Source organism: Esox lucius, chromosome 14, assembly GCF_011004845.1.
Source record: "Esox lucius isolate fEsoLuc1 chromosome 14, fEsoLuc1.pri, whole genome shotgun sequence".
Lineage (NCBI taxonomy): Eukaryota > Metazoa > Chordata > Actinopteri > Esociformes > Esocidae > Esox > Esox lucius.
In genome coordinates, this window is record NC_047582.1 from 22,903,761 (window position 1) to 22,916,037 (window position 12,277).

General features: G+C 43.6%; 1 protein-coding gene across 7 annotated transcripts in view; it reads left to right on the forward strand.

The window, feature by feature from the left end:
* pisd (phosphatidylserine decarboxylase) overlaps positions 1 to 12,277 on the forward strand; it is a 32,060-nt gene that overhangs the window by 12,892 nt on the left and 6,891 nt on the right. For 3 of the 7 annotated variants that reach the window (XM_010878023.3, XM_020053411.3, XM_010878025.5), the window contains 3 exons: positions 5,387 to 5,552; positions 9,517 to 9,753; positions 9,939 to 10,086. In XM_010878023.3, the coding sequence (XP_010876325.1) occupies positions 5,387 to 5,552; positions 9,517 to 9,753; positions 9,939 to 10,086 (551 nt within the window). Of the gene's footprint in view, positions 1 to 100; positions 649 to 5,386; positions 5,553 to 9,516; positions 9,754 to 9,938; positions 10,087 to 12,277 lie in introns of all 7 variants that reach the window. The other 4 variants (XM_010878020.5, XM_010878019.5, XM_010878022.5 and 1 more) reach the window with 3 other exon arrangements.

Consider the following 12,277-nt stretch of genomic DNA (forward strand, 5'->3'; position numbering starts at 1 on the left):
CTGCCTGGAAGTTATGACAGGGCCCACTGATGGGATTATTCCTCTATCAAGCTGCCCCTCCCCCTCACACTAACCAGTACTCTCCCACCATCTGCTGCAGCTCCTCTCAGATCAACTGTGAAACAGTCACCCCACCTTCTGGCACCAAGCCTCTAGTACAAAATAACTTCCCTGGACCCCTGAGGGAGTGACAGAGAGAGAGAGAGACAGAGAGTGAGGGAGAGAGAGAGCGAGAGGAGGAGCGAGTGGATTACACCCTCCCCCACCACGTCACATCCGTCCTACCAGCGAAGGGGTTGGGATTGAGAGTAAGAGCGAGTGAGCAGACGTGCACACGGCGAGCCAGAGAGAGGCAGCCCCACAGACCGACAAGAGCCTGTAATCAGCCCACACCATCAGTGATCATGTGTCAGAGCCGGAGTCTGCAGCGGGCAGCAACGCGGAGCTCAGGGAAATGGTGAGATGCTGCAAGTCTTTGCATAGCCCTCCGTCCTGCTACAATCTCCACAGAGTTAGGGTTGATGTGCGCCGGCTCCGGCCGATCGGCTCCACAGGAGCTGCTGGGGAGCAGGGGGCCATCAGCGGCAACAACGCCTCAGGCCAGGGTGCCCAAGGGGCCCAGGCACTCACCCACAGGAACCGATTCAGGTACGCCGAGAGAGAGAATGAGAAAGGGATGAATGACCACAGCGTGCCTGTTGTGAAACATGACAGAGGTAGGACTAACACAGAGATAATGAAGGATCGCTAGCCCGTAGAGTTATTGTTTACGCAAGAGGGAGAGATGGATTAAAACAGGGTGAGAGGGGTAAATGGAGCGAGCGCAGGCAGGATTATTAATGCAATGTTCTGCTGTGAGATTTAAGCTGTAGCAGTTGTGCGGTTTGGGAGTTGTGTTGTGTGTGTACTTTGTGTGTTTAGCTCTGCCCGGGCTGCTACATGAGAAGGGGGGTGAATGTGAGCCGAGGAGGAGAATATTGAGTGGGCACAGTCGTTCTGCGATCTGTCTCTCTTGCTCTCTCTGTCCCTTTCTCGCTCTTTCTCTGTGTCCCAGGCAACACAAAGCCTCCATTTGGCCTCATTTCAGTGTGATGTCCTTAAACCCCAACCAAGCTGACCCATCTGAGGGGTAACAATGCATCTGGGCCAGAGCCAGCCTTATCCATTCAAACTCAGACCTGAAAGAAATCCGTGATAGAGTTTTAGAGAGCTGCGTGGAGGTTGACTGACTCTGCTTGTATAGAGAGAGCCAGCAGAGAGGCAGGGGAGAGAGAATGCCATGCAGCCAGTGATTGGCTAATATGTGCCTGCATTGAGGAAGAGAGGGGGTTGCTTGTGGAGCGTGCGTTTTGTGTGGTGGAGAGAGGAAGATACAGGATGCCAAACAGTTAAATAACAGGATAGAAGTGTATTCAGTATGTGTTGACTTGTTTTTTTTTTTTTTTTTTTCGAATATCCGGTTGGCTAGGATCTTATGTTATGATACTTTATGATGGCAAGAAACCAAGGCATATGACCAGTGTGGAATCTGAGCATTAAAAATTACAATATGAATGTACATTTCATTGGAAGGGAATGTGCCTAGATATTGAGAACAACAGAAACCTCTCTGTTTAGATTTAACACCGGCTATGGCAAAAACATTTAAATATTTTAAATGTTCTGGTCTGGTAGACTTCTTTCTATATTTTTCCATTTGTTTAAATATCCTTTCATGAATACTTTCAAAATGTTGACTTCTTTGTGTAGGCTTTATTCGCATTCATTAGCTCTAATCTTATTGTGGGCTTTTTGGGCAACTGGCCAGGCTTTATAGTAGTTGTCAGTCTACAGCTTAGAGAGGATGAGTGGCCCAGTGTCACACTGCAGTCCAAACTAGGCCAGCCAACGGTGACCGGGAGCAGACGCTCGAGCCAGTACACAACCTTACTACACACAGCCCCATAGGACCCTCATCAGTGGCAGGCCTCAGGGGAAGTGATTTCATACCAAGCCATCCGTGTAGCAACAGTAATCAGATGGGATTTTGCTTGATGACTCAGGAATTTGTGATTTACTGTATCCGGAGTTTCTTATGTCTTCAGTTTGTGTCTTTTAGCTTTGTCTTGGTCTTTTTGTTTTGGCTTGTGTCTCTTTCTCAGTCTGTCTCCCCCGTCTCTGGCCTGCGCCTTCCCCGTCTCTGGCCTGCGCCTTCCCCGTCTCTGGCCTGCGCCTTCCCCGTCTCTGGCCTGCGCCTTCCCCGTCTCTGGCCTGCGCCTTCCCCGTCTCTGGCCTGCGCCTTCCCCGTCTCTGGCCTGCGCCTTCCCCGTCTCTGGCCTGCGCCTTCCCCGTCTCTGGCCTGCGCCTCTGCCTGTGTTTGGACCCTCTGAACCCCACAGTGATCTGCTTGTTAAGGCCATCCTCAGATGAAACAATATGGGCACTGTTGTGTCTGTGAATGGCTGTGCTGTGGACCATCAGTCAGCAGTGGCTGCAGTTTCACAAAGGCGGAATCAACACCAGCCTGCAAAGCACCATTCAGCTGATTTGATTCAACGCTAAGGCAAAATGGCTCTATCATGTCACAAGGATTATTAATGACAACACTGCAGAAAGACTCTGGCGTGGACCTATGTCATTTAGTGTGTGTGTGTGTTTGTGTGTGTGTGTGACAGATTGTTGAGGTCAACTGTTCTATTCTTACTCCATTGTTGTCATTGGGTTTATCCTACAGGTCACCTAGTGGGCAGCGGCTCTGTACAAGCCAGTGGCAGATGTTGCTGACTGACATAATGTCTGTTAGGGTGTCTGTGTCTAAACCATCCGTGGCTTGGCCTCACAGGTGTCTTATCTTGATTAGAGTGGACAGTTTCTGTTTAGGTCTATAGATAACCCCAAAGAGGCTATACAGCTATCCTGTATTATAACACCCTTTCTTTTCAAGCCAGTTAGTGCTAGCTCATCACTTTCAGGGCCAAATATGACCCACATCCCATGACACTAAAAGGCTAATGTGGACTAAGCACAACTAAGTATTCAGCTCCTCAGGTAAACCTTTGTATTGCCGATCATATACTGACAAACCCCCCACACACTGTCATTTATCTTTAGGAATAAAATTTACAAAAGGAAACTTTCAAGAGTGAATATAGTAGCCAGTTACCAATGGGGTACTGTTAAAAAAATATCTTAACTCCAAAAAAATCCATAGAATATTGTAATAAATACTTTCATATGCTTTCTTTACACAATAGAGAGAGACTGCTGTTAATTTACTGGCCTTGCATGATTCCAGTGTTTTTTTTTTTTCTCACCATGTCCTGGTGAGAAAAGGGCAGGAGTTTTACACAATGTATGCTTTAAGTGTTCTGTGTTGATGTAACATTGTCTTTCTCTGTGTAGTCCTCTGCTGCCTAGGTGTTTCTACTATACACAGTCTGGGCTACTACATAGCCACTGATGCCCAGTTTAATAGGTGGTTTTACTGTGCAGCTAGGCTTAGTCATGTGTAAATGATAAATGGTTTAAAAAAAAAAATAATCCAGTGTGTTTTACCTTTTGTCATCAAAATCGTGCTCTGAATTCATAGCCTAAGGGAAATGTGCAAATATGTACACTACTGTTCAAATGTTTGGAGTCTGGTAGAAATTCCTTTGTTTTTGAAGAAAAAAGTGTCCATTAAAATAACAACAACAAATTGATCAGAAATACAGTGTAGACATTGTTAGTGTTATAAATAACTATTGTAGCTGGGAACAGCTGATTCTAATGGAATAACTATGTAGGCATACATAGGCCCATTATCAGCAACCATCAGCCCTGTGTTCCAATGGCACATTGTGTTTGCTAATCCAAGTTTATCGTTTCATAAAGATCATTAGAAAATCCCTTTGAAATTGTTAGCACAGCTAAAAGCCATTGTGGTTTGGATTACAGGCTCAGAATGGCCAGAAACAAAACTTATTCTGAAACTCATCAGTCTATTCTTGTTCTGAGAAATGAAGGCTATTCAGTATGAGAAATTGCCAATAAACAACGCTGTGTACTACTCCCTTCACAGAACAGCAAAAACTGTCCTTAACCAGAATAGAATGAGGGGTGGGAGGCCTCATTGCACAACTGAGCAAGAGGACAAATACATTAGTGTCTAGTTTCAGGAACAAATACTCTACAGGTCCTCAACTGGCAGCCTCTTTAAATAGCAAAACACCAGTCTGGCTAATAAAAAGAAAAGATTAAGATAGGCCAAAGAACACAGACACTGGACAGAGGAAGATTGGAAAAAAGTGTTACGGACAGATGACTGAGTTTGAGGTGTTCGGATCACAAAGGAGAACATTTGTGAGAGGAAAATATGCTGGAGGAGTGATTGCCTCCACAATGATTGACAGATGGAGTCAATGTCTTGGTCTGGTGGGGCTTTGGTGGTGGTAAAGTGGGAGATTTGAACAGGGTAAAATGGAACTTGAAGAAGAAAAGCTTTCAGTCCATTTTGCAACGCCATGTCATACCCTGTAGACGGCGCTTGATTGGAACCAATTTCCTCGTACAACAGGACCATGACCCAAAGCACAGCTCCAAACTATGCAAGAAATATTTAGGGAAGAAGCAGTCTGCAGGTATTCAATCTATAATGGAGTGGCCAGCACAGTCACTGGATCTCAACCCAGCCATTTGACCGTATGGTACGTAAGAAGTGCCCATCAAACCAATCCAACTTGTGGGAGGTGCTTCAGGAAGCATGGGGTGAAATCTCTTCAGATCACCTCAACAAACTGACAGCTAGAATGACAACGGTTTGCAAGGCTGTAATTGCTGCAATTGGAGGATTCTTTGCCAAAAGCAAAGTTCGAAGGACACTATTTCAATAAAAAATAATTATTTCTAATCTCTTGAGTTTGCTACCTTTACCAAAGATGTTTAGTAGCAGTGGTAAGGGATATATTTTGTTATAGGAAACTTTTGGCCAAGGAAAGTTTTAAGAAGTTAGTGGTGTCTGAATCTGTTAGCGTTCAGTAGCCTGAATCTGACAAGTATGCACTGTTTGAACAGTATAAAGTAAGGTGTGTGTGTGTGTGTGTGTGTGTGTGTGTGTGTGTGTGTGTGTGTGTGTGTGTGTGTGTGTGTGTGTGTGTGTGTGTGTGTGTGTGTGTGTGTGTGTGTGTGTGTGTGTGTGTGTGTGTGTGTAAGCAGTTTGTGCACTGTTGTGCTGTCATTTTGTTTCTCCCCACTATGCCGATGTTCACTCAGGTCTTTGTGTTGGCCCTTTATGTTGTGTCCCATACAACACAAATGTGCGTTGATGAGTCTGTTCATTTATCTCAGTGTTTGTATTGGTGTGTGTGTGTGTACTGCGTACGTACACGGCCATACCTGTGCCAACCCAGGATTTTGTATGGTTGCATAGGTTGCAGTTCCCTCAGTTGGCCTTGCGGCGACGTCTTGGCCAGTTGAGCTGCATGTCCCGGCCCGCCTTGAGGCTGCGCTCATGGCCGCTCAGCTTCCTTTACTACTTCCTGACCTTCGGTGCACTCAAGCCCCTGGCCAAGGTTGGCTGGAGACCAACAAGCAGGGTAAGTACCTGCTTCCAGCCACTACAGCATGTCTCTCACCGCTTGTGTACCTGTGTGTGTGAGATTGTGTGTACATATGAATATAAATCTCAGCAACCAGAGGTACCAACTGTTATTACACGAGTGGAGTGGGAGATTTCCTCCCGTAAAGGTAAAGCACATCTTGAACACTTGCAGAAGCTCGAATTTAAACCCCGTCCATAATCTCAACGACCCCCCCCCCCCCATTCTGGTCTCTACCTAACATGGTTCATTTGCCTTGCGTCATGGCCCCAGGTTCTCTCGACTAAAGGTGCTCAGTTTGAGAGGCACTGATGTGTGCTGTGCATCCACCTCCACAGATGGCTGGACCCATATGGACCTACAGATCTGCCGTCCCACTGTACCCAACAACCTATCAAAGGCCCATTGTGTGGGCTCCATAATAACAGAGGAACGCTTTATTTTGTCATCCTGCTCTGCTTACTCATGTTGTCAAGGTCAAGGGATGACTGAGTGCATTTAGCTTATTTAATAGACACCGTTCCTTGCTTACTGTCCACCAATAAGCATTTAAAGTTAATGAAATGCTGATCTATTCCACCTCCCCTGAACCATTATTTAAAGGGAATACCTATTTGTGTATATGGAGCATGTCTGCCCCCCATCCTCTGCTAATCCCATTTTCTGCAATTTGGATGAGATCAGTGATTTATCTCTAGAGCCACAGGAGTTATCTGCCTGTTAGTTCTGTGGGTGGATCCAGACTCCGCAGGCAGCACTGATGGCTTGAATTCTGGCTAGTGTGCAACATTGCAGATATTTTCAGATGTATACATTCTATATAATGGAGATTAGAATTTGGCTCAATCGTGACCATCTAATAATTCAGGCAGTATAATCTATGGTTCTATTTCTATCCTCATGATTCCAAATGTTGCAACTCAAATAAAATAGATCAGTGTATTTTCCCAGTGTTTGTTTTTTGTGTTCATACTCTGGATCTCCAGGCTTTTCTTCACCCTCTTCCTTTATTTCTATCTAGGTATTAAAGGCATTCTATTTTAATTTAAATTTGCTGATTATATAGTATTAAAATATTAAATGTACTTCAGTGCGTTGAATACTTTATTGTTGTATTCTGTAGTATTCCTAATAGTACAGCATTGGAAATGGCATTTTAGTACACTTGAAATACTTGATTTCAAATTGTTCTTAACAGGAGGGATTAGATATTTCAGAGGTTCCCTATTGAGCAAAGTATTTGTTCTTTAACATTAAAGCTTTGCAGCTTTTTCATTTTAATCCCAGCTTGTTACTTAGCAGCTACATTTCACTGTCAGAATAAATCAGTCATTACTCAAGAAATATGTATTTACTTTTGTTTTAGTTGGGTATTTTATTTTTTTTTACCACCGAAGTGAAATTCAAGAAAAGATAGCTGGTGCTACACTAAATAAAATTCCTTCAATTCTTTCAATGGTCCTTCAGTAATCAACTGTAGTAACTACCCCACTACAGTGGGGAGAACAAGTATTTGATACACTGCCGATTTTGCAGGTTTTCCCACTTACAAAGCATGTAGAAATCTGTCATTTTTATCATAGGTACTCTTCAACTATGAGTGATGGAAGCTAAAACAAAAGTCCCAAAAATCACATTGTATGATTTTTAAGTAATTCATTTGCATTTTATTACATACGTATTTGATACATCAGATAAGTAGAACTTAATATTTGATACAGAAACCTTTGTTTGCAATTAGAGATCCTGTAGTTCTTCACCAGGTTTGCACACTGCAGCAGGGATTTTGGCCCACTCCTCCATACAGACCTTCTCCAGATCCTTCAGGTTTCTTTGGGCAATACGGACTTTCAGCTCCCTCCAAAGATGGCTAGGCCACTCCAGGACCTTGATGCTTCTTACGGAGCCACTCCATAGTTGTTTCGGGTCGTTGTCATGCTGGAAGACCCAGCCACGACCCATTTTCAATGCTCTTACTGAGGGAAGGAGGTTGTTGGCCAAGATCTCGCAATACATGGCCCCATCCATCCTCCCCTCAAAACGGTGCAGTCGTCCTTTCCCCTTTGCAGAAAAGCATCCCCAAAGAATGATGTTTCCACCTCCATGCTTCACGGTTGGGATGCTGTTAGGGTTGTATTCATCCTTCTTCCTCCAAACACGGCGAATGGAGTTTAGACCAAAAAGCTCTTTTTGTCTCATCAGACCACATGACCTTCTCCCATTCCTCATCTGGATCATCCAGATGGTCATTGGCAAACTTCAGACGGGCCTGAACATGCGCTGGCTTGAGCAGGGGGACCTTGCGTGCGCTGCAGGATTTTAATCCATGACAGTGTAGTGTGTTACTAATGGTTTTATTTGAGACTGTGGTCCCAGCTCTCTTCAGGTCATTGACCAGGTCCTGCCGTGTAGTTCTGGGCTGATCCCTCACCTTCCTCATGATCATTGATGCCCCACATGGTGAGATCTGACCAAGGAAGAACTTCTTCCATTTTCTAATAATTGCGCCAACAGTTTTTGCCTTCTCACCAAGCTGCTTGCCTATTGTCCTGTGGCCGATCCGAGCTGTGTGCAGGTCTACAATTTTATCCCTGATGTCCTTACACAGCTCTCTGGTCTTGGCCATTGTGGAGAGGTTGGAGTCTGTTTGATTGAATGTGTGGACAGGTGTCTTTTATACAGGTAATGAGTTCAAACAGGTGCAGTTAATACAAGTAAAGTGTGGAGAACAGGCTTCTTAAAGAAATACTAACAGGTCTGTGAGAGCTGGAATTCTTACTGGTTGGTAGATGATCAAATACTTATGTCATGCAATAAAATGCAAATTAATTATAAAAAAATCATACATTGTGATTTTCTGGATTTTTTGATAAAAATTACAGACTTCTACATGCTTTGTAAGTAGGAAAACCTGCAAAGTCAGCAGTGTATCAAATACTTGTTCTCCCCAATGTATATATTGCAAGACACAATGGGGGGAAGGTTTTCTGGGAGGTGAATGGTCCATGTGCATTTGGTTGGAAGTGTCTCTGCTGGTCCAGAAACTGACTAATCCACTTAGCTAGGCAGAAGCCATTCATTATGCTGGGCTAGGCAATTCCTGCTTGAAGCAGCAACAGCAAATTAAGTGGCAAATCATCTGGAGGTCTCTGGGGGTAGAAGTCTAAACAGACCTGACTGCTTCCAGGTGCTAGGTGAGGTCAGGTCATCGGATCGCTTTGTCACCCGTCACTTCATTGCACACCAGAATTCTCTTGACATCTTGTCTTGGAGTGAGTCACTACTATAATGCAGACAAGTCAAGTGACAGACAGATCCTCAACCGATCACAAAAATAGTATTGAATTTGTTGCTCTGTAGTTTTCATGAGTTTTGTTGAGTTTTCAGTGCTGCTGCTAATACACAGACTACTGTTAAAATGTGGTCATTTGTTTGTGAGTGAAGTATGCTTGCCTGTACATTTGTGAGTTCATTACTTTACAGCTGTCTACAATTTTAATTTCCAAATGTACAGGGTTCTGCTAGTTCTACCAGTTTTAGTTTTGGCTTATACAATGCACCTGTAAAAAAACAAACAAAACCACAATTTAAGGTGTGTAGAAAACCCGATCTATTTAGGCGCCTTAAAATACTGTCAACCACTTGTCAGCTACCATTCCTGCATATCGCCTTGATGCAATTGACTGTGTTATGAGGGTGACTATTTTATTATTTTTCAGAGTCATTATATCAACTTGCCTTTATTTATCTTTTCTTCTAGGTTCTAGCACTACTGCATCAGTTTTTCTGATCTTGCCAGGGACTTTTGTCATTTGATGTTACAATGAGTATCGGAGTTAGCCAGGCCACGAAAATAGATCTGTGACCAGGCTAGAGGAGATGCCAGGGCGCAGTGGATGTGAAACCAAGGCACCTGGCTGTACTTGAATCCAACCCAACCTCATATTCCTCGTTACCCTAGGTTGCTCTGTACAAGTCCATCCCCACGCGGCTGCTGTCTCGGGCATGGGGTCGACTGAACCAAGTGGAGCTGCCGACCTGGCTGAGAAAACCAGTGTACAGTCTCTACATATGGACGTTTGGTGTCAACATGCAGGAGGCGGCTGTGGAAGACTTAATTCATTACAGAAATCTGGGAGAGTTCTTTAGACGAAAACTCAAACCGGCTGTTCGGCCTGTTTGTGACTCACACTGTGTGGTAAGTGTGTGCATGTGCCTGCACGCTTGTTCACAAGTACGTGTGAACTCTCCATGTACAATTTGTATGTGTGATCAGTCTATGTGAATTTAAACTAGTCTTCTGGTTCTGTATTTGATCAGAGAGATCTCTGAAATCAGGCTGTCATATACATAGCAATCCCTAGCTAAGGATATGTGTTTCAGATCAGCCCAGCAGATGGGAAGATCTTGCACTTTGGGCGTGTGCGGAACTGTGAGGTGGAACAAGTCAAAGGGGTCACCTACTCTCTGGAGACCTTTCTTGGACCTCATACCTGGGCTGAGGCCATCAACAATACTGTCAAACCATCAAGTGAGTACCTCTACTCTTTCCCCCTCCTGGTCTCATGGGGTCTAATGCCCAATTCCAGTTCGACATTCAAAGGGGAATGGAATTTAGGTTATATAAAGAAATATACACACATTATTTTTATTTGAGTTAAGTTTAATTTGTAATTGGGCCTGGCAATAACATAAAGCTGCTATGTCATTGACCGGACAAGAGAATGTGCGAAGTTGATCAATGATTGCTTGCTGAGAATTGACCGCTTTCACACCCCAATAGAAATACAACTTTTTTATTTTTCTGTAGGCCTAAAGTAGGGGTAGTCCTAAAGAAGTACCCTGGCGTAGCAGAGTTGCCTACTGGGCCAATAAACGAAAGGTTGCTGGTTCTAATTCACAAGCAATCAAGGGGAAGAAAAAAAGCCCAAACTAAAATGAAAGTAAAATAAAAATACATTAGCTATAGGCCAAGGCTTCAGGTTATGTTTTTGTCTGTGGGTGGGGTCTCAAAACCATGCATAGCCTACGATCAAACCAAGGAGCTAGTGACGTTATTCTTTACCAACAATCCATATTGAACAAAGTAACTTAAAGCCTGTAGCTATGAGTTCTCTGGTGCACCTAAATGGATGCCACATAGGTTTGAATTGGACCTACCACTCTTTCAGCAAAATGTTTTCCTGTCTCTGTCGAATAAAGCATAAAAATTGCATCAGTAATCAAATTGGCATCTGGAACGTTGTCTGTTTTAATTTAGCTTATCTCGTAGAGCGTGGACGTTAAGGGACCAGGGAGAAGGCTGTTTTTATTTGTCATGTTTAATTTTTTGCGTAGTGAATGTGCAGCAGCTGCCGACTGTTTTTGAAAAACACCTTGCAAAATATCAGAATTATATCTGTGTAGGATAATCGAGAGACATTATACACTAGAGGTGTCAAACTGGTTCCATGGAGGTCAGAGTGTCTGCAGGTTTTTGCTCTAACCTTGTACGTTATTAATTAATTAGGTCAATAATTGGTTAGTTTCTGCCCTCACCTGGTTGCTTAGGTCTGATCTGGGAACCAATTTATAGGAAAACCCCAAACCTGCAGACACTCGCCCATGGAACCTTTTTCCAACTACAAAAGTAATTCCAGATTTGCTAGTCTTTTTTACAAGTGTGAAACATTTTATACAAATACATTTGTCGCTGTTTTACCTTCATAGGTTTGGATCTCAAGTAAAAGTGCAATTTGTGGCAAAAACATTAAGTCTGTATTTCAGAGCGAATCAGCGCATTGTCATAGTTGACCAATTAGTTTTTCCGATCGGTTTTGGTGCAGAAAGGCTGGAGGCCAGTACCCGCTTATCCGGCTTAATTAACACAAATCCCTTACATAATTTCTCAGTTTTTGCCCGACTTAAAATGAGTAGGCATACCTTTTCTATTACATTGCAAATGCCCTTTAGAAATCAATAATTGAGTCATATTTGCGTTTATTATATCTGACCATTTTATTTTGGATTGCTAATGTATGAGGATTAATGATTCCTAATCTGATCAATAATTCCAATGAGTTGAATAACATCTATTAGGGGCCTACCGACTCCTTGTGTATTTCATGAGTATTGATGTAAATTATTTACACCAAAGGTGCTAGCCTAATCTTGTGTATATAGGCTTGAAGTCTGAAAGCATTATAATAAGCACTGTAAGGAAACAGCATTAAAGTGCTGCTTGAATGAAATGCTAATGAGCCTGCTAGCTGCTTGTGTTATATCAAATAATAGACTTAATTGTAGAACCTCGGATTCAGGAGGAACAGTGTGGTTTTTGTCCGGGCCGTGGAACACTGGACCAGCTCTATACCCTCTACGGGGTGTTGGAGGGTTCATGGTAGTTTGCCCAACCAATCCACATGTGTTTTGTGGATTTAGAGAAGGCATTCGACTGTGTCCCTCACGGCATCCTGTGGAGAGTGCTTCGGGAATATGGGGTCCTGTGTCCTTTGCTAAGGGCTGTCAGGTCCCTGTACGACCGAAGCAGGAGCTTGGTCCGCATTGCCGGCAGTAAGTCAGACTTGTTCCCAGTGCATGTTGGACTCCGGCAGGGCTGCCCTTTGTCGCCGGTTCTGTTCGTAATTTTTATGTACAGAATTTCTAGGCGCAGCCAGGGGCCGGAGGGTGTCAGGTTTGAAGACCACACGATTTCGTCTGTGCTCTTTGCGGATGATGTTGTC